At 57.9% G+C, this 22,537-nt stretch overlaps 1 protein-coding gene across 4 annotated transcripts in view; it reads right to left on the bottom strand.

Annotated features, from left to right (window-relative positions):
* ABLIM2 (actin binding LIM protein family member 2) overlaps positions 1–22,537 on the bottom strand; it is a 151,932-nt gene that overhangs the window by 37,217 nt on the left and 92,178 nt on the right. For 3 of the 4 annotated variants that reach the window (XM_079920548.1, XM_079920547.1, XM_079920546.1), the window contains exons 10-13: positions 17,497–17,643; positions 13,571–13,691; positions 4,029–4,130; positions 3,424–3,477 (exon numbers count right to left, since the gene is read on the bottom strand). In XM_079920548.1, the coding sequence (XP_079776674.1) occupies positions 3,424–3,477; positions 4,029–4,130; positions 13,571–13,691; positions 17,497–17,643 (424 nt within the window). Of the gene's footprint in view, positions 1–3,423; positions 3,478–4,028; positions 4,131–12,084; positions 12,184–13,570; positions 13,692–17,496; positions 17,644–22,537 lie in introns of all 4 variants that reach the window. The other variant, XM_079920549.1, reaches the window with a different exon arrangement.

The following is a 22,537-nucleotide window of genomic DNA, read 5'->3' as shown; positions in this document are numbered from 1 at the left end:
ATGCAAAATGATGTAAATTAAGAGTGGTGGGTTCAGGGGTCCGGCAGACCCGGTGTGACTTGGCCACTGACGGGTCACTTTGCGGCCCTGGCCTTAGTTCCCTTGTCTATAATAATACCTGCCTCAGGGCTGTGTTGAGATGAAACCCCAGCACACGCGATGCATTCAGTGGCAGCCAGCTGACTGCTAACCCTAAACCTAACCCTGGTCCTCAACGCCAGGGTCCCACCCCCGCTGAGTCCCCAGGCCTGACCATCCTCATGCTGGAGGCTCATTTCCCAGAAACACCAATGGGACTAGAGCACCAGAGAAAAAACCAAAACCCAAAACACAACAACTTTTGATGAGTTGGAAATAAAAAGTTGAAAAGTAAATACATTAATTAAAAGGCATAACATTTTAAAACTCACTGAAAATATTAGCTTAAGCTAATTAAATGATCCAGGAACTCGACATCATCACCCGGAGTTTGTTTCCAGAAAGTCTGGCTATTAAAAGGATGGGGGGCTTCCCCGGTGGCGCAGTGGTTGGGAGTCTGCCTGCCGATGCAGGGGACGCGGGTTCGTGCCCCGGTCCGGGAAGATCCCACATGCCGCGGAGCGGCTGGGCCCATGAGCCATGGCCGCTGAGCCTGCGCATCCGGAGCCTGTGCTCCGCAACGGGAGAGGCCACAGCAGTGAGAGGCCCGCGTACCGCAAAAAAAAAAAAAAAAAAAAAAGGATGGGTTCTCCGGAGGTGATCCTGAGGTGTGTGCTTCTCTCCCTTGACAGATGAGGGGACGGTCAGTTTGCTGAGATGGGGGTTGGTGGCTGGCTGCACGTGGGCTTTAAACACACACGTGCACACTCACACTCACGCATGCTCACACACACGCATGCTCATACACATGCATGCCCCCCACCCCAATGCACTTCTGCCCGGATATGGTCCAGCTCGATGGGGCAAATCTTGTAAAATTAAGACATCTCAAATCTACTGGAAATCAAATGCATCCCATCACGTCTATTATGTCCTTAGTTTACTTTTTTGGCCGTGCCACACGGCATGCGGGATCTTAGTTCTCTAAGCAGGGATGGAACCCAAGACCCCTCCCGTGGAAGCGCGGAGTCTTAACCACTGGACCGCCAGGGAAGTCCCACATCCGTTATGATCTGACGGTTGTCTAAGGAAAGCTGGTGGAGAGGACTACACAGCACCCGTGAGCACTCACTTCATTCATGGCCCATTTATAGTCAAGCAGGGACAGACTGCATTCATGTTCATCCCCACGACGTGGCTGAACGCGTGGCAGAGAGCAGGCGCTCTATAAAGTTCATTTCATAAAATAATCAGTAAACCCACATTCTAGAATGCTAAGAGGGTTTGGGTCATTGTTCAGGGTTCAGTCAAAGAGGAATTCACTTGCCTTTGGATAGAAGAGGTGTTTCTATCCAGATTAAAAAAGAAACACAAAGATTGCCCCTGGTAAGAGTAAACCAGGACTTCCCTGGCAGTCTAGTGGTTAAGACTCCGCGCTTCCACTGCAGGGGGCGCGGGTGTGATCCCTGGTCGGGGAAATGCGATCCCTGGTCGGGGAACTAATATCCCGTGTGCCGTGCGGCATGGCCAAAAAAGAGAAACCGAAGCTCCACTGCACGATTTGGTTAAGGGCCTTACTGTCAGAAGTCCTCTGTCCTAGATCGGGCTCCGTCAGACGCTCGTGAGCAAGTTCCTAATCTGATTTACCGCCTATTCCCCTCCCGGGGGCCGGCCCTCTGACCCTGTGTGTGTACATGATGTGTTAGCTAGTGGCTGATAAAAGGCCGAGTCAGTCAGTCCTTCCCGTGGACGCGGACAGCACGCACAGCCTCCTGGCCGCAGTATGGGCGCCACGATGGGAAGACACCACTCTGCGCCTGCTCATGCCTTCCTGTGCCTCAGTTTCCCCACTGGTAACACAGGGAGCTAGTCTGGACCACCTCTGAGGGCCCTGGAGTCTACGCGTCCCTTCCTCTCCGATCCCTCGGGAAGATCTGTGCTCCCTGCTTCTCCGACTGAGAGGCAATGGTGAGAGGTATCGCCTTGCGGAAACCCAGGAGTTCCCATTCATCGTTTTCTTTCTTGGGAAGAGGAAGAAATACACAAGGCATAGGGCCTATTGCAGTCAAGGAGAAAATTATAAAACACACAAAGCCTGTGCAACTAGAGCACGGATTTGTCAGTAAGTCACAGAAAACACACTTCTACAGATTCCACCCAACAGCGTCCATCCAGTTGTCAACGGGGGACGTGGCTGTGTTTTGGGTGCATCTGGACAAGGTCTTGAAGTACGGGGATCCCTCCTCCCATCTCTCTAGTGTCTGAATAACAACCCCCATCACGTGCACCACATTCGACAGTTTAGAACATGATTCCACGTTCATCATCCCATCCGGTCTTCATAACCAGCCTGTGAAAAGGGCCGAGTGGAGGGTCGGTCCTGTTTTGCAGATGAGGAAACAGAGGCTCAGGATGGTGAAGCAACAAGCCCCAAATCACCAGAAGTTCTGGGACGAAACAGAGGTGAGACCTGGAGCCTTCTGTTCCCTGTGCACCTGTCCCCTGCAGACTCAGGTGGAGTGGAGGTGTCTGGTCACCCCTGAGAGGGAAACTGGGGGGCGAGAGATGCCCTTGGAATCAAGCATCTTCAGCCCCTATTTGCTGATGCAAGAAATCCCTTTAACCAAAGGCTCAGTCATTTATTCTATCATCAGAAATTCTCAAAACACAGGACGTGGGCTTCCCTGGTGGCGCAGTGGTTGAGAAGTCCGCCTGCCGATGCAGGGGACGCGGGTTTGTGCCCCGGTCCGGGAGGATCCCACACGCCGCGGAGCGGCTGGGCCCGTGAGCCATGGCCGCTGAGCCTGCGCGTCCGGAGCCTGTGCTCCACACGGGAGAGGCCACAATGGTGAGAGGCCCGCGTACCGCAAAAACAAAAACAAAAAACAACACAGGACTTAAATTCTCATGGAGGAATAAATGACTGATTCTGGTTTGTCCTGTTTTACAAAGACCAGGCTGTGTCAGATTGTGGTCCAAGCACCTCCGTCCCTCATCATCTTGGCTAAAGTCAGTCTGGCTGCCTCTCTCAAAGTAGCGTCCCTGAAGCCACACACCAAGACCAGCTCTTGGTTACAAATCCCCAGCCCCAGCCCGGCCCACGTGTGTTAGCCCCGGGTTTAGACACACAGAGGCGTCCTCAGTAGGACACACCCTTTGCTGTAATTTATGAAGGGGCCTCTCGGGAGCCTACCGGCAAATTTGCACCTAATGTTTAGACTGCGGGGCCTCCGAGGTACCCTCCCCATCACGTATCAGAACACAACAACGGGAAGCATTCAGTAGCAAAGGCATTGACAGACATGCAGGGCAAACACAGCAGCAGAGGAATCCGACTGCATGTACCATGCTGCTTGTAGATGGGGGGTTTCCTATAGATGTTATCTTTGACGCCAGTGTCTGGGAAAGAAGAAAGAAAAAAAAAAAGGAGAGAACAGCAGGGTGAGCAAGCAAATTGTGGTGGTTTCCATCCTACCGCTTCTGTGTGAGCAGCAATCCGTCACCCAGATTTAGGGTCCCCAGCAAGGATCTGGCTCCCGCCCCGGAGCCTGGCACCCAGGCCTCACAGCGCACGTCAGCCTCGCTCAGCCCCGACGCCACCCGCCGTGTGAAGGGGGGCAGAGGGACAGAGGCGGCTGGAGCGGGCGTCCAGCGACGACTGTGACCCGGTCAGCCCCGCTCTCTCCAGCCCGTTCTCAGGGGGGCAGCCACGCCTCCCTGGTGTTTGTGGAGATTCAGGAGAAACTCAAACACGTGCCAGTTTGGGGATGCGCACACCCATCTGCGGACTTTTAAAGCATCTCGGGATTTAGGGGTGAGGGAGACGGGGAGGCTCGGGGACCACGCCACCCCCGAGAGGCACGGCAGCCCGCTCCCGCCCCCCTGCCCCGACAGCTCAGGGGCGGACAGACGGTCCGCCTGGCGAGCGGCCGTGTGTCCTGGGCGCCTACCTGGGACGTGGAAGTGGCGAGGAGCCTGCTGGTAGGTGGAGGGGGGAGGCTTGTTGTCTGAGAGCACGGAGAGGCTGGAGGTGCTCCGGCCACTTTCACTGCCTCCAGACGGGAAAGCAAAGCCGGCAGACAGAAGGCGGGAAGGGAAAAGCAGAGGAGAGCATTTCAAGCATGAAAGTGAGCCCCTCTCCGCTGCCCAGGGAGAGGGACCCTCACCGACACCTCCAGGTGGGCCCCACGGCTTGTTAATCCAACCTCGAGGGACCCCCTTCGCTGGCCCCGTGGTGAGGGAACAGGTACGCCCAGGGCAGAGCCCGTATTGGTTCCCAGTTCCTGCAAAGTCTGGCCTGGCCGTCGGCAGAGCTCCCTCTCCTTGGGACGGGCACAGCCCACTGCTGCTCTGCCGTGGCTGCCATTGGAACCCAGAAAGTCACAAATTCACCAAAAGTAAGCATCCCCCCCACGCCCACGTCCTGAGTATCCTTGCGTAAAAAGACGCGGATTTCTTGGAGAATTCACAAACTAGCCATTCAGAATCGGGATTAAAGGGCTAGAACTCATCCACATCTGTCCTGAAGAGCCACTGAGTAAGATCCGATCAGTCACAGGAGAATAAGAGACCACTGGTTAATCAGATGCCACGTTCCCAAATAAAGCGATTTTTTTGCCCAGTTAAACGGAAAGAGTCCTCGGATTCCGGCCCCGAGTTCTATCCCGTTGGGACTGTCATTTCTGTTCTGCGAACAAGGTTGGATTATCAAGTCACAAATTTAGACAGCCGTGGCCACCCGCCGGTCCTACCTGCCCCCCCCCACGCCTACTGAGAGATGGGGTGGTACACAGCGGGTGACGGGCGTCGGACACGGCACGAAAGGCACACGGCTCCTTTAGCGAGACACGCGAAGGCACAGCGCATTCCCCCCCTTTAGCCCCGGGAAACCCTCGCCCGTTATGTGACAGCTTGGCGAAGGGAGATGGACACCCCGACGTGAAAATCCCCCCGGTTGGGAGCCGCAGGACCCCGAGGTGACGTGGTGATGAGGCAGAGTGAGCGCTGGGCCCAACCTGGAGGTGGGCTAACGGGGGGGAGACGCGGTAGCCGGGCTCGTGGGGGACGCTCTCGCCTGGCGGAAGGGCGCGCTGAGGGCAAAGGGGGGCCCGCGGGGCGGGGTGGGCTCAGCAGACCACGGCCACGGCCTGAACCAGGCTGAGGCCACACGGGGGCTGCTGACTACAACTTGAGCATCTCCCTGGGTGCGGCACCAACGTCACCTGTCGGCGTGGACGGAGCTTCAGGTAGATGACTGCCCCCCTCTCGGGGCATGAACCCTGCTTCTCCCTTAGCTGCCGCCTTCCAGCACGGCACAGAGCCTCCCGGAGCCTCACGCCAGGCCAGACTCCTGCACCCGGGGAGACCACACCCACGGGCACGTAAAGAAAACCTCAGATCCGTTCCGCCGGCTGGGCTCGTGCTTCTCCAGGGGCAGCGGAGCACGGTGGAAGCAGGGGCCTCACATTCATCTGCTCGGACCCTGGGGCAGCCGAGGACGCTCACTTACGGCGGCACCACTGTGCCGGACACGTCTTGACCCAGCTTCCAGTGGCCTGTTTCTCCCCACCCCTGCCCAGGTGGCTGGAGTCCCTAACATGTCACGGGACTCCTGCCCACCCCCCGCCTCAGTCCCCAGGCCCACCGTGCAGTGTCTGACCTCACAGGCAAGACTCTGTGTGTGTGTGTGTGTGTGTGTGTGTGTGTGTGCACGCGCGTGCACGCACATACGCGCACACGTATCTGAGGAGGCCCACGGCTTTCACCAGGGTCAGGAGGCACCATGCGGTGGCCACACTGGGCTCTCAGGCCCCCCTTACACCTGCCATCCAGGGGCCTCTACACCGGTCAACAGACTCTTAAGACCTTGGACCTGACCCAGAATGCCTCTGCTTCTCCCCCATCCCCTTCTGGACTTCCTTTCCAACCCTCCCCACCTGTGCAGACCCTTCCTGGGTCAAGGCTCAAGTGCAAAGCCTTCCCAGAGAACAGAGCCCAGCTGACCATTCCCTTCTCTGGACACGCACCTGCCTGCCCGTTCACCGTGTTGCTAAATGATCATCAAATGCGCCCTCACACAGACCCTACACGGGGCCTCTCGCAGCACTTTGCTCACGACGGCCCGGCGGCCACGCCACCACGACTGCCTTTTGCAGGGGCCGGTGTCCTGGTGAGGCCCGGCCTCAGGTGCTGCTCTGAGGGCCAGCTTCTCCCGTGGGCCTTGGGGGCAAAACCCCCAACCACTGATGTCACCGGGGATGGGGGAAAGCCAGAGGTCACCCAGCTGAGCGGCAACTTTGAAAAGGCACGGAGCCCCTCGGGCCAAGGTGTGTGGCTTCTCCTGGAGATGGGTCAGGACCGAGGCTGCTTCTGACCTCTGCCAGGGAGGGGCCCTCAGCGTCCTCAGGGAGATGCGAGGATGCCGGGAAGGGGACCTCTCAGAGCCGGGGAACCCCGGCCGGTGAGCGGCCACCTCGCCTGTTTGTCCAAATTGATGCCTTGTTGCAAAGCAGCTCCGGGCAGCATGGAGCCTTCCTGCGGCCCCCAAGTCATTCCCGCCGTTACTTTACGCACCACCGGCGCGTTGCCACGCAGGTGTTGTCTAAACGCCTTACTTTATTTGGGTTTCACCCGTTTTCCCCTTTTGTATCTGAGGATCCGTCCAGGACACCAGGCGACACTGGTCCTCACGCGTCCTCAGGCTCCCCTGGGCTGTGACCGTTCCTCAGACTCTCCTTGCGTTTCACGGCCTTGGCAGTTTTGAGAAGTGCTGGTCGGTGTTTCGCAGCCTGTCCCTCAGCTGGGGTTCGTCAGATGCTTTTCTCGTGATTGGACGGGGGTCACGGTTTGGGAGGAAGAGCACAGAGGGGAGGCGCCCCCCTCCCATCACGTCAGGGGCACCGCCATCCACGTGGTCAACAACTGCGATTGACCTTGACCCCACGGCCGAGGTCGTGCTGGCCAGGATTCTCCCCGTCCAGCTCCTCCCACACCCCCACTCTGTGCTCCTTGGGAGGGGGCCGCCGTGCACAGCCCACACCTGACACGGGGCGGGGGGGCCCTCCTGGAGGGTGGAGGGTCCATGTGAATGATTGGGGATTCTTCTGCCGGGAGTTTGTCTCTTCTCCCCCAGTTACTTATTTATCCAATCGTTCCTTTATATCGGTGTGGACGCGCGGACGTTTGTACTTTGCTTTACGATCCAACACTGTGTCCTTTATTCTGCTGCTCAGCTGTCCCGGCTCTGCCCTCAGGAGCCCCCTCACTTGCTCCGTGGATCTGCTCAAGGTGACCAGAGGCGAGGCCAGCCCCCAGCCCCTTGCAGGGACCCCATGGGTCACCAAGACGTGGGTGGGTTTCCACCTGCCCCTCTCACTGCCACGTGCCACCTGAGTCAGCCAGAGCCACCAGGTGGAGGGCCCCAGAATGGGGGCGAGATGCAGAGATGGCTACGGGCGCAGCGGGTGGGTGGGGGAGTGGCCTTGACCTGAGGTTCCGCAGCTGCAGCCCCTCCTCTCCCTCTCACGCCCTGTCGGGAGCAGGCTCGGCAGTCACTTCCCGTCACTGCCCAGCAAGACGGTTTCGGCAGCATCACTTCCGCTTGCACGCACCTGCGGTGCCGCGGCCTCTGAGCCTTAACAGCTGAGAAGTCAGTCTTAAACCCGACACTGTCCTGGGAGACACTGGGGACTGAAATTCATACTAAAGCGTAAACGGCTGTCACTGGCACCTACGCTGCACGCGGGTCCCGGGAGGAGGGTGGCCCCAGGCACCAGGACGCGGTGGGAAGGTGTGTCTGGGATGGGGGAGGGTGGGAAGGAGGGGCACCTGGCCAGCTCAGGGCAAGCGCTGGCCTCTCCTTGGTGAGCCCTCCACCCACAGTGCCGTCCAGAGGGAGAATCTCCACCTAAGGAGCCAAAGAAGCTGAAGAGGCTGTGAGGAGGGACCAGGGAAGGCTCTTCCGCAGAGCGTGGGTGGATGCCAGGTCCCGTGACCAGCTGAGGAGAGGGCAGGTGGCCCCTGGCACAGCTGGCTGCAGGGTGCCCACGGGCTGGGATGCGCCAGAGCCCGTGGGCCTCAGTGAGAGGTGTCGGGGAGAAGTGGTGGCCCCACGGCCAGCAGGTGGACGCACCTGGTGAACGAGGGCCTGCCTCTGGGCTCTGCCCAGCGACCTGTCCCTGAGCCTTGGTCTCCCCAGGGGTGAGTCCTGGCAAAAGGCCGGGGCTCCTGAGGTCACAGACGGCCCTTGAAGTCAGCAGGGGGCAGAACCGTGGGTGCCAGGCTCCCCTGCATCCTGCACCAGAGAGGAGGGCAGGGGGCTTTGTCTAATTTCTGAACAAAGAGAACTGGGACCCCGAATAGCCAAAGCAATCTTGAGAAAGAAAAACAGAGCTGGAGGAATCAGGCTCCCCGACTTCAGACTATACTACAAAGCTACAGTAATCAAGACAGTATGGTACTGGCACAAAAACAGAAATATAGATCAATGGAACAGGATAGAAAGCCCAGAGATAAACCCATGCACATATGGTCACCTTATTTTTGATAAAGGAGGCAAGAATATACAATGGAGAAAAGACAACCTCTTCAACAAGTGGTGCTGGGAAAACTGGACAACTACATGTGAAAGAATGAAATTAGAACATTCCCTAACACCATACACAAAAATAAACTCAAAATGGATTAAAGACCTAAATGTATGGCCAGACACTATAAAACTCTTAGAGGAAAACACAGACAGAAGACTCTATGACATAAATCACAGCAAGATCCTTTTTGACCCACCTCCTAGAGAAATGGAAATAAAAATAAACAAATGGAACCTAATGAAACTTAAAAGCTTTTGCACATTAAAGGAAACCATAAACAAGATGAAAAGACAACCCTCAGAATGGGAGAAAGTATTTGCAAATGAAGCAACTGACAAAGGATTAATCTCCAAAATTTACAAGCAGCTCATGCAGCTCAATATCCAAAAAACAAACAACCCAATCCAAAAATGGGCAGAAGACCTAAATAGACGTTTCTCCAAAGAAGACATACAGATTGCCAACAAACACATGAAAGAATGCTCAACATCATTAATCATTAGAGAAATGCAAATCAAAACTACAATGAGGTATCATCTCACACCAGTCAGAATGGCTATCATCAAAAAGTCTACAAACAATAAATGCTGGAGAGGGTGTGGAGAGAAGGGAATCCTCTTGCACTGTTGGTGGGAATGTAAATTGATACAGCCACTATGGAGAACAGTATGGAGGTTCCTTAAAAAACTACAAATAGAACTACCATATGACCCAGCAATCCCACTACTGGGCATATACCCTGAGAAAACCATAATTCAAAAAGAGTCATGTACCAAAATGTTCATTGCAGCTCTATTTACAATAGCCAGGACATGGAAGCAACCTAAGTGTCCATCGACAGATGAATGGATAAAGAAGATGTGGCACATGAATACAATGAAATATTACTCAGCCATAAAAAGAAACGAAACTGAGTTATTTGTAGTGAGGTGGATGGACCTAGAGTCTGTCATACAGAGTGAAGTAAATCAGAAAGAGAAAAACAAATACCGTATGCTAACACATATATATGGAATCTAAAAAAAAAAAAAAAGGGTTCTGAAGAAACTAGGGGCAGGACAGGAATAAAGACGCAGACGTAGAGAATAGACTTGAGGACACGGGGAGGGGGAAAGGTAAGCTGGGATGAAGTGAGAGAGTGGCATGGACATATATCCACTACCAAATGTAAAATAGCTAGCTAGTGGGAAGCAGCTGTATCGCACAGGGAGATCAGCTCGGTGCTTTGCGTCCACCTAGAGGGGTGAGATAGGGAGGGTGGGAGGGAGACGCAAGAGGGAGGAGATATGGGAATATATGTATACGTGTAGCTGATTCACTTTGTTATACAGCAGAAACTAACACACCATTGTAAAGCAATAATACTCCAATAAAGATGTTAAAAAAAAAAAAAAAAAGAGAACTGGGGGCCAAAGCAGTCAGGAGGGAACCGGAGCAGAGCCCTGCCCACCGCGGGGCCAGTGCCCACCCGGAGCAGACCGCAGGGCACCGTGCCCCCTGACCTCAGGGACACCATTGGAAGGGCTATGACATTTAGAAATGTGGTTTCTAAACCACATTTTGGTGGGCAGTGGGGTGGGGGCCTGCCTGCCCCGCCTGCCCCCAGCACAGGATGGAAGGAAGGGCCTCGTTGCTCCTGCCTGAGGTGAGTGGGCTGCCCTCTCCTCGGCCTCCCTCCCTGGCCCTCTCTCATGTGGCTGAGGACGCGGTGCTGCAGGCCGGGGGCAGCTGCCCAGGGGGCCCGTCCTGGGCTGAGGTCGCCTGACGCAGTAAGAACTCGAGGTGGAGGCTCCTAAGGGGCAGCGTCTGTGATGGCCCCTGCCCCACCTGGACGGACGTAGGCAAAACCTCCCCCAGGCAGCCAGCCCAGCCCACAAGGGGCTGCCCCGGGGCGCGAGGCTAGAGCAGCCAAGAGGGCGAGGGTCCTGCCGTCTGGCCTCGCCTCTGGGCCGCACCTCTGCCAGGGACCCCAAAGCAGGGCCACATCAGGCGGGAGGAAAGCCCTGTGCTCTTCTGACCTTCAAGCAAAGGAAGAAGAGGTATCTCTCCTTGGTGACCTGCTGTGACTTGTCTAAATGTCAAATTCACTCCAGTTTGCAGTGAGTCTTCTGTCCACCTCTGGGTGAGGGCACACTCCAGCCACGCGACACCCTTGTGCCACGCGGGTGTGCAAGAGGCCCTGTGGGTTGCTCTCCCGCTCACAGGATTTTGGGCTTTGCTGCTTCTCAGAAGAGTCAGTACGTCCAGAACAGGCCATGAGCTGTGGGCATAGGTCCACTAAGAGGAGAGGAAGGCACCCCGATGACCAGGGGTTCTCTTCTCAGTTAGGCTGATGGAGTCAGGCAAACAGGTGATGATGACAATGAGAACCGTCCAAGTTGCAAGGAGCCCCGCCGGGTGACCATCCAATGATGGAATAATCCAGCCGAGCTGTCCTCCCTTGGCCCCTCGGGGACAGATGATTCTCTTGAAACTTTCACCACTCAGTAACTGTAAGGAACGGGGACCTTAACACGCGTCTGGGGGAATCAGCAAGAGATCATTGCTGCTCCTCTCGTGCTCTGGGAGTCTTTCCATGGTGTATTAATCAGCTAGGGCTGCATAACAAAGGACCACAGCTGCAGAGGCTGGAAGTCCCAGAGGTCTGGCAAGCCTTGGTTCTGGGTGAGGCCTCTCTTCTGGCTGAAGACAACTGTTCTGTCCTCACGTGGCCTCTCCTCTGAGCGCGTGCAGAGAGAGCGTCTGTTCCTCTTCGTAAATGCCACCCACGCTATCAGATTAGGGCCCCACCTGTATGACCTCATGTAACCCTAATAACCTCCTAAAGACCCCTTCTCCAAACGCAGTCACACTGGTGGTTGGGACTTCAACGTATGAATTTGGGGGGACGTAATTCAGCCCGTAATATACGGACTGAAAAGGAATTGGTCCTTTTCCTGGTGTGATTCACACACGCGTGCCCGGGCGTGGGTGGGGAAGAAGGGTAGGTCTGCGCCCTGGGAGGAGTTGCAGCCGTGCGGGGTACGCCTCCCGCCCGGCCACCAGGAGCTGAGGTCGTGGACGTCTCCACCCTCTGTGCCTTAGCACTTGCTCCCGACAAGCACGGCTAGCGGTCCCCGCACCTGCCGAGCTGACGTGGGAAAGAAAAGGAGACGACTTAGGGAAAGGCTCTGGGCACCAGCCCAAGGGTGGGCGCTGGGTAGGTCCTAGACCCCTCTTCCTGCCTCGCCGCTTGCTCCCTGACACAAGTTACTTCCTGGGAACGTGTACACGCCGACAGAGCTGGACACACAGGACGCAAAGCGGGGAGCATGGGCGTGGGACATGGGCTCGGGGAAGCCATGCGGCGCACACGGGACAGCGAGACACAGACGCACGGCCGGCCCTGCACCACAGCCCGCAGCCCTGAGCGCCTTACCTCGGAAGTAGGGGATGTAATGATGTCTGAACACGGAGGTAGGGCTTGGGTGTTGGGACAGGGACAGGCAGCTACTGGTACCAACACTCACAGTACCAGCTGCGGGCAACAGAGAACAAGTCAGAATCGGCCCTGCGCTCGGGGCCACAAAGCCGCAAAATATTCCTAGCCCCGCTCTGCTAGGAACATTTGTGCTTCCTCTCTTGAGGAATGCACACCTTTCTGAGGCACCTGAAGGGGCGCCGCTAAGTACACTTTGGGCCAGTCTGCCCCGGGTTCCGAGTGAGGAAGCCCTGCCCTCTGGGGTCAGGGTGGCAGCGCCCCCAGGCCTGCTGGGTGGGAGCTGCTGGCCCCTGAGCCCTGCCCACTGCCCCACTTAGGGGGCTCCTTGGGACCCAGGGCCCAGGTGGAGGGCAGATGGCCAGACCAGGGAGTGATCTGTCACCTGACAGGTGCCCCGGCCTTGCCCAGGAGAGATTTGGGTCTCAGCTCTGGGGTGACCACCTGACCAGGCACAACCAACAAGGCCAGAAGACCCAAATATGGTGGGCAGGGCTCAGCAGAGGCTGACAGCCCTTCTCCTGGGCTCACCTGCTCGCCTGGTCACTCGCTCACTCACTCATTCATTCATTCATTCATTCCCTCACTCACCCACTTTCCAAACATCTACCGAGCAGTGTGTACCAGGCACATTGCAGGGAGTCCATGAAAATAACTTTGCAAATGAATGAGTTGTGATTTTTCCACAAGGGCTGCAAAAATCAGAGTTGAGTCCATGGAGGTGAGGATAGAGCCATGCAACAGCTGGCCGAGGAGGAGATGTTTGGCAAAAATCCCTCAAGAAGCAGCTCTGCGTGGAGTCCCTGTGGCTCGGACACGCTGAGGGCAACGCGGATTTTTAAAAGGGAAAGGAATGGAACATCGCTGGGCGCCAGGCGGGGGATGCGGTGGGATGGGGTAGAGGGTCCTCCTCGGGCTTCTCCCCACTGGGAGGGGGCTGGCAGTGGCCCCTGGGGACAGCTGTCTTTGGGGCCACTAACCCAGCTACCGGTGAAGTGTCAGTGCATGTGCTGACTCTAGTTTCTGTGCGTTGGTTTTGTCTCCACAGAGCAAACCTTCCCAGAGCCACGCGAGCTTTCCACTAAGTGACCTCTGGCCTCCTGTCCTTCGTGCCGGTTCGCCTTCCTGACATCTCCTGCTACTAACACGTGAGCTGGATTCTATGTGCTCAGCGCTGCCTTGTGGGCGTCACGGGACGGCTCCTCTAACCAACGGGGTAACCGGCTGCCCCTGCACTTAACCTCCCTGCCCCGGCACGAGAGGGCCTTTTCATTCATTAAAAGGACGGGCTCTCCATCGCCCACTGGCAATCCCACGCCCTGTCGGTCGTTTCTCCAGGTGCTAAAGTAAGAGACAGACTCATAAGAGGAAAAGCCACAAGAAGCAGAGCTTCACGGGGGTAAAAGAGGCCGCGGGGGGCGTGTACCTGGACGGCTGTAGTGCTGGGGCGACCGCAAGGTCGGGGTGTAACGGCCGAGGCTGACCGACCCGGTGGAGCTCGGGCTGGAGGTCCGGCACTGCTTGTAGGAGCGGTCATCCTGATACCCCTGGGAGAAGACAGCCTGGTGAACCCCGGCGCCGAGAGCACCGCCCACCCATATCCACCCACCCCTCCGCCCTCCACTCGGCGTTTGCTCTCCTGACCCAAGAGGCTGACTCAACACGGCCCCAGGACGCAGTCCCCCCACCTTCCAGGGCACATCTGAAGAGCCAGACGGGGGGCTGGCCTTGGTGCTGACACTCCCCTGGGCCTGAGCATCGTCCCCGTGCCTGCCAGGTACTGGAGGGCAGGGTCCCGCCCACGCCTCCAGCAGCCCCTCCTTGTAGCTGGGGCTCCCACAGAGGAGGCAGAGGCACCTGCATCCACCTCCGTCTTTCAGCTCCCCTCTCGCCCCATCCTTCCCGGCACCCAAGGCCCCTCGGAACACAGTTTGAGAACCACTGAGATTCTGTATTCCCCCCGGCCTTGATAGGGGCTCCCCAGGAGCGGGCAGTAAGAAGAAGGCCCCCGCCCCGGCCCAGAAGCCCAGCTGAGTCAGACCCACAAGCACTGACAACGCAGACTCCATTCAAGCAGGATGGCCACTGTCTGGGGTGGTCAGGGCAGGTGACAGGTGGCATGAGATGGCGTGGCACTATGGCACGGGGGCAGAGCAGACCGCCCGCCTGCCACAGCTCGGCACGTTGGCCTCAGTCACGACACGGGCCAGCGTCCTGCCGTGGGGTGGACGCTGCCGCTCTGCCCCTCCAGGCTGGCGTGGGATGAGTAATGGAAGAGTCTGGGTCTGGCGCTCACGGCTCCCACGCCCTTCCAAGCTGACCTCCCGCCTCCTAGGGCTTGCTCTTTAGCAGAACCCACGGAGCCACTGTCCTTAAAGCTTGCCTGTGTGCCCACCTGCACGCTCCGCTCAGGCAGCCCTCATGCTGGGAGCACACCTGCCAGGCCCCACCCATGCCTCACCCCGAGCCCCTTCGGCCCGGCACATCCTGGCCATGGGCACACACTCTCTCCCCTGGGAGGGCTGCAGCCCTGCCGTCTAGCCTCCATCCCCAGGCATCCTCTGCACAGCCCCGCTGGCCAGCTGACATCATACAGATGTCCTATCTTCTCGCCTGCCCTGTGCCCGGGGCTCGCGGCCACACGTGGGCGTGGCAGCTCGGTGCTAGCCGCCCACGTGCAGGCTTCGGCTGTCGCGTTCCTGGACCCGAGGTCTGATGCCCACGCAGACTGGAGTCTGACTGGTGGCTGTCTACGTCGCGGATCAGTTTTGAGAAGCGAGAAAAAAGAGCGGGATGCTAACCCGTGCTATTTGATAGAGAAATGCTTCCAGCACGTTTATCCTCGAGGACCCAAGATATTCCCATAAGTCCCACCTGGAGGCGCATGACGTAGCCCAGGCTAACCCAGCCCCTGGACTTCTTCTCTAAAGAAAGCCGTGACCCAGACCTCAGGTCAGACACAGGTGTCCCAGGTGTCCGTATCGCAGGGCCGGCAGACACAAGGGAAGCATGCAGATGGGATACGATTATAAAAATAACCAACGCCGAGGAGGAAGCCCCAGCCTCAGAGGGTCACGGCCTGATGCCACAGGCAGAGGCCACAGTCAAGGGCCTGGGAGACCCTCCAGGGGAGCCCCGGTTGGTTATCTTTACCATCCGGGCGGCAGTGCCACGAGCAAACGGGGTGGGCCGGGGGCGGTTACCTCGGGCGGCGTCGGCGAGAGCAGCCGTGGGGACTGTGGACACAACACAGAGTTACCCGTTAGGCCCGGCGCCTGGTGGTCACTCGGGGAGGAGAGCGCCCCGGCCCAGGCTCATCTGCACCACGGACCCTCCTCCACGTGGCAGGGAACCCCAGCACGAGACCCAACACACGTCCCAAAACCTTTTTGGAGACACACAGGAAAAGGTCCCCAAGACAGTCCTCTCTGAGGATGAGCCTGGACCTTGTCTCATCCTGGCCCGCCCCCGCCCTGCCTCTCCCCCACGAGGACTCATTTCTGAAGGGAAGACTGTTGGCTCTGGGCGTTGGGTGGCCACACCCTGCGAGCCCATCACCCTCGGGTTTCTTCCGAAGAGAGAAAAGGGGCCCAGAGGAAGGAAGCACGATTCGGAGCCTCGGGGCTCGGGGTGAGGACAGTGTGCGGGGTAGGGGGGTCATCGGGGCCCTGGGGAGCGGTGACCGGCCTCCCCGGCCAGGCACCTCCCGCTGGAGCAGGTGAGCACCGCCTGCCACCTACAGACGTGTTGCCAGGACTTAGGGAGGGAGCGCCTGGCAGAAGGGGCTCTGGAAACGGGGCTTCCAGGCAGGAAAGCTCACCTGTCTCCCCCTCTCCTGGACAGGTAGGAAGACGCTGTGGAGAGTTTCCAAGGAGGAGCCCTGGCGACTGGGGACATTTTCTCGTACCGTTAGAACGGCAAGGGGAAAGTGTTTCCCAATCTTCCCATTTCATTGAAGGGGAGACTGAGGCTCAGAAAGGCTGGCAGATCTCTGTGCTCCCAGCCCACTGCCCTTCCCTCCGCTAGCTTCCCACACTCGATGAACTGCTGGAAGGCTGCCGTTCCAGAGAAGCAGGGGAAGCGGTCCGGCCCCGAGGCCAGGGTTTGCTCAGCTCAGCACACTGACCCACGTTCTGTGGCCCACGCCACCATCTACCCACAGAAGGGTTCCCACAGAGGACACCTCTGAGCAGGCTTGCAGCCGGGGCATGGCAGGGCCTGTGGAGGGCAGAGGCCTCGAGGTCCCAGGAGATGGAGGAGGGACAGAAGCCCAGTACCTTGCTCTGGGCAATGGCCGCAGTCGGCACGGCGGCAGCAGTGACCAAGGCCAGCCACGAGGGCCCAAGCCCCAGCTCTGCCCCCGTGAGCAGCACGGTCCTGGGCCCTCGCCCTCGTTCTCCCTCACCCTCGTCTTCTCATCTACACCCTGGGACGGTCATTCCCAAAGTGCCGGGCCACAGGAGGCGGGGCGACGCAGAAGCCCAGTGTCAGCGCAGAGTGAAAGCGGGCCTGAGGAGCGGGTGATGACTGTGATATCAGCGACAAGGGCTGGCCACTGCAGCATGACCGGTGAGCGTGCCGCGGACCCCCGGAGCCCCGGGCTGTCCCCGCCCTGCCCTCACGCCCCGCAGCTGCGCCAGCTGCTGGACCGCAGCAGGCGTCTGCGTCGAGCCGGGCGCCCCGGAGCCTCGGCGACACCTTGGGAGACTCGGAGCGGGGCGCCCACGCTGGGCCACCCCACGTGACCGGCACACAGACATGGCCGACAGCTGGCAAAACACGCCTCCTCTCCATCCCAGGCACCCCCGTGGCCCGGTCACACTGAAGTCTCACAAAGGAAAAGTGACTTCACCAGCAAATTCCAGGGTAAATGGAGAGAAGCGGCCACGATTAGGAAGGTCCAGCAAAGGACACTGCCCACGGGACAGCGGGGAAGAAGTCGTCTGGGGTCAACCAGGCGTCAAGCCAGCTCGGGGAGCTCACGGGACGGCGGAGTGGGCCAGGGCGGGGAGAGCCGGAGCGCGGCCTGGAGCGCTCTGGACAAAGGAACAGGATACATTTCCCAACTTAAGAAAATAAAGAGACTCTCGCTTTGCTCCTGTCACTTTCCTGATCGCCAGCGAGATTCCTGCTTTCTGCGCCCGCCGAGGGGGCCTGTCCAGACCCTCTCCGTCAGTGTGTCTGCGAGGGGCAGTTCGGGGCCAGAGCACACTGGGAATTCTTTAAAGAGGAGGCGCAGGTTATCTGAGGGGGTAGAGTAGGCTGAGGCCGCCGGACGGCCGTGGGGACGGACGCCAAGGGGACCGGCTATAGGTGCCACGCCCTGCAGGCTGGCCCCGGGCCGGGCCGTACCTCGCTGCAGCTCTGCCTGTCCCCCACCGAGTGGCTGATGAAGGGCGAGTAGGAGATCATGTCGGGGCGGTCGATGCTGTAGATGGCCTTGTTCTTAGGGAGAGCGGCCAGGTCTCTGTAGTCAAGGATCTCATCACCCAGCTTGGCCTGCGAGAGGAAGGAAAGAGTCGAGGGGGTGGTCAGACCCACACCTGGAGGCGTGGTCGCTCGGCAGCCGTGGGTAGAGGTGGGGCCGGGGGCAAAGGCGTGGGGAAGCCTCGTGGCACACGGACCTGCGTCCCCGCGGACAGTGAGAACTCAGCCCGTGGTCTAAATACACACACAGCCACACACACACACATCTATGCTCGCACACATACACACACATGTACGTGTAAACAAACACACGTGTGCGGGCACAGAACACACACGTGTAGACACGCACACACACGCACACGTGGATGCGTGCTCGTAGTATACTTGTACGCACACAACGCACACACGCACGTGTGCACATAAAATACACACGTACGTAAAAGATGCACATGCGTGCATTTCAGCACGTGCACGACGTGTGCAGGCATGTACGCACACACGCAAACACCCACCACGGACATGCAGACCCGCACGCACAATCTACGCATGCACGCACACGGGGAACACGCCCGCCTACAGCTGCGGAGGGGAGACAGACACACCCGCACCTCCACTCACTCGCACCCACACAACCTCACCCACCAAACTAGTGCACACGCACACACCTCCCTACCCAGCCACCCACACACACACACTCAGGGGCCACCACGTCTGCTTAGGTGAGGTCCGCCTGGGTGCTCGCTCCCCTGCGCCGCCCGCTGGCCCCTCCTCCTGGCTCCGGGCGCTGCCCGGGGGCGCGTGACTGACGGGACAGGCCTTGGAGCAGGGTGGCCGCCTCAGCTTGGCTCTCACAGCAGGGCCGAGGTTCCCCCCCAAACACCAGTCTCAGTCCCCGTGTCCCTGCAGCACCCCTCCAGCGCCGGCGGAATGTTTACAGCCCACGAGCCCTACGGAAGAGAGGACGTGAGTCCCCAGCCTGCTCCCAGCACGAGCCAGTTCCTGGTGCGGCGGATGCCCAGGCTCCCATCCCTCCTGGAGCTGACACACCAGTCACCTCCTTCCGCCGGGTCCCCTCCGAGGATTCATCTCAGCCTGGCGTTGCCAGCCACAGGCAAAGCTGGCCACTCGGGCTGCCGCCGCTGGCTCGGCTCGACCCCCAAACCCAGCAGGAACCCTCATCTCAACCTCGGCTTCCCTCGGTGCCCCCGGCCAGGTCAACGCTGCCCCCGCCTTCCTCTCTGCCCCTTCCCAGACCCAGGCGGCTCTGGTCAAGGCCCTCACTGCCCGCGTCCCTATCCAGCCACAGCCTCTGGGGGGCTGTCCTGCCACCAATTCTTCTAACAAACACCACCAACAGCAGCGTGACACTACACCTTCCACCCTGGACAGCACTGGGGGCGCTCACAGGACGTCCTCTTCACAGAGGAAGAACCGGAGCCCAGAGAGGCCAGGTAACTTGCCCAAAGTCACACAGCCAGGGAGGAGACGCAGGCTTTCTGAGTCCAGAGCCATGCTCCCCACCATGGCTCTCCTCCCCACCATGGCTCTCCTCCCCGCCAGGGCCACGTCACTCAAACTCCAGCTGCACCCCGTCGTCCTCCAGCTCACATCCTCCGGCAGCCCCTTCCGGGATGGGTGACACAGCCCTCACTGCAGTTTCCAAACTCGGCCCTGATGTTTCCAGCCCATTCATCATAAGGTGTCTCCTCCTTGTTCCCCCAGTGTGCCAGGCTCAGCCTCCACCCTCCAGCTTTCCTTTATCCTCTGAAGTCCGGCAGCCCACCTCCTCCAGGAAGACTTCCCTGACCACCAACTCCAAGGCTCGCGTGAGTCGTTGGGTACGCTAGGGGCAATCCCTGCCATCTGTGACGTAGGTTGAGAGAGTGAACACCTGATGTCTCAGGTCTCTGGCGATTCCCTTGGGAACCCTGGGCAACGTTCAGAAGACCTGAGTTCAAACCCTGAGTCTGTCGTTTGTAACTGTGGTGCCGCCCGATCAGCGTTTTTGAGCTGCTCCTCTCTGCCTTCCGGGGAAATCTGAACTCAGGCCCCGGGGGACCTGGCCCTTGTGTATCTGCTCATCCAAGCCTCTCACTCCCCCACCCATGCCCCTTGTCACGCTCGACCCCTTACAGTTTCCAGAACACCCACAGCCTGAGTGAAACGGAGCAGGACCCTATGGTGCTTCCGCCCACGTCCTCCGCCTGCCTCTTGTCTGCAGGAAAACTTCAGCCAAAGTTTAATCAGAGAAGTGAGAAGATGCAGAAACAAAGGAAACCATCAAAGGAGACCAAATGATAATAGTTTAATCATTAAGCAAAGTCAAAGACCTTTAGTTCCTCCTTAAGGGCTACAGATAATATTCTGAGCCGTATCCTGGGAGCTGCCTTATAGATACTGAAACCCCTACCAGGTGGAAGAAGTTAACTACATGATGACAGACGGTAGCCATGACATAAGTGGCCACAATTCCAAGAATTGACCTCAAGGAAATGGGAATAGACTGACCCTGAAACCGAAGACTAACTGTACTTAAAACAATCAAGATGACGCTGGTCAGACCACCGATGACCAATTTCAAGATGACGGTCAGAGCTGACTGTGCAGTTTCTGCATGTAGACCCCTCCCTCCGTCTATAAAAACTCTTGCCCAGTGATTGTCAGCGGGGGGAGTCAGCCTTTGGACAGGAGTCCGCCCTCCTCTACCTCGCCCTCGTTGCCGGCGTCCAACATAAAGCAATGTTTCCTTTCCACCAGCCTTGCCTCTTTATTGGCTTTTGAGCGGCGAGCAGCTGGACCGCACTTTCGGTTACATGAGGGCTTGGTACATTCTGTTCCCTCCCTCCGAAATGCCGTTCCCAGGCCTCTTTGCCCGGCTCATCCTCTGGTCCTTCCAGATTCAGCACGCTTCCCCTCCACCACCTCCCCTTCTCCTGTGAGTAAAGGTGCTGATTTCGTGGGTGCATCTGTCTCCTTTGCTCCTGAGGCTGGTGGCTCCTGGGGGTTCAGGACCCTGATTCACCATGGAGTCCCTCCCCCTAACTCCATGCGTGACGCGGCATGGGCCCTCGGGGCAGGCATGCCGAATTGAGCCAAAGTCGTTGCGCATTTGCCAAAGCCAGCTGGGTTCTCTGGGTCTTTGTCTCCCCCTGAAAATGGGAATACCACCTGGGCCTTGTCCATCTGCTGGATTTCGTGACCATCAACACAGCTCGATATAAAGGGCGATGCTGCCGAGGGGCTGGGAGAGGTCGGCATTCACAGGTCACTGTGGAGGCTGTGTCCGCCCACCCACCTCTGTCCTGCTATGATCGCAGCGCTCAGTGCCCGCTGGCTTTCTCAGCCCCAGGTGCACAGTCAACAGCGCCCGCCTTGCCCTGACACAGGGGATCAGGGAGGCGGCCCGACGATGCCAACTACCACCAACACGACCCTGCTCAGAGAGAAGCCTGCCCGCCCCCACCTGGCCGGCTAGGCGGCTGTGCTCCTGGCTCCTCAGCATTTGTCCTGCCCAGCGGGGCTCACAGATGCATTTCCCTGCATCCAAGTCCCGGGGCGGTTGCCATGACAACGGGCTATGTTGTCTCATTGGCGGAAGGCCACTGGAGTGTGTGTAAGTACAAGTGTTTTCCCTTAGCTTTCTTCTCTCCTACACTGTATCCAGCATAACAACTAATGATAAGATATGACCATATATGATGTTATGGCTATAACATAATCCTACCGATGATATAATCTCATGATGCCGCTTTTATGCTATGCCGACTCACTGCTTTATTGCCCTGCTGAAGAAAGGTTACAAAACAATATAGCCAATGTGACCGCACTTTGTTAAAAAAAAAAATACACGCACACAGAGAAAAAGAAACCTAAAGGGCATACTTCAAAATATTAACAGTGGCTACTCTGGCTGGGAGGATTATAAATGGTATTCATTTTCACCTCTGCACCAATCGCTATTTTGTTGCTAATAAATGTGGGTTACATTTGTAATAAAGAAAAAGGCGGTGAAAAGGTTACTTTTAAAAACCCACAATTTATTGAGCACCTACTGTGTGCATGTTTTATCCTAGATACTAAGGTGAGTGAGGCACGGTCCCTGCCCGCCAGGAGCTCACAGCCCGTGTGGGAGACGGTAGCCACATCACATGATAAATTCCCTGCCATTCCTGCACACAGGGACTTCGCGGGGAATTGATCTCTTCCTGATGGGCAGGAAGGGAGAGGGAGGGAGAGGAAGCTGCATTTGAGAACAACCATCCCACAGCAGGCGGGTCCCAGGCGGCTGGCATCCTTTTAAGCACGCTGAGCTGGTGCATGGATTGGGACCACCGTCCTGAGGTCCTGAGTGTGCCCGGCGCTGAGCAGAGTTGGGTGCACAGTAGGGTGACAGGAGATACCAACAGGGAGATGGAAGGAAGAGCAGAGGGGCTGAGCCTGAGATAAGAAGGGCACTTGCTTGACCAGACTCTCGTCTCCTCAGGGAAGGAACTGCATGGATGTGCACTGCCAACTGGTGCTGATACCGACCCTGACTTGGGAGGGATGGCCAGGGTGGGACGTTTCCCGGCTGGGCGCTGGCCATGGTGCTGGGAGTCCATGTGTTAGGGATGGATGCAGGTCCTTGGACGGTGGCCCCATGACTTAGAGGCTGTGACACAGACCAGCTTCTGCACCTCTCTGAGCTGCATCTAACTGGGATGCTGAGAGGCAAAAGGAGACGGCAGAGTACACTCCCTGGTACCCAGGACTCAAGGCACCTCTGCAGTGTCAAACTAACAACTGCTGCTTCAGACTCAGGAGACAGGATTAAATTAATTCGCCCGAGGTCTTCTATTTACTTATTTTTTTTAACTTTTACTTTTTAAAACATATAGCCATGTGTACACTTCAAGGCCTTCTGTTTAAGCTGGAATCCAGCACACTCGTATTAGCTGAGCGAGAAGTCTGTCTCAGCTGGGACGGT

Source organism: Stenella coeruleoalba (genome assembly GCF_951394435.1).
Source record: "Stenella coeruleoalba genome assembly, chromosome: 4".
Lineage (NCBI taxonomy): Eukaryota > Metazoa > Chordata > Mammalia > Artiodactyla > Delphinidae > Stenella > Stenella coeruleoalba.
This window is presented reverse-complemented; position numbering and strand designations above follow the sequence as displayed.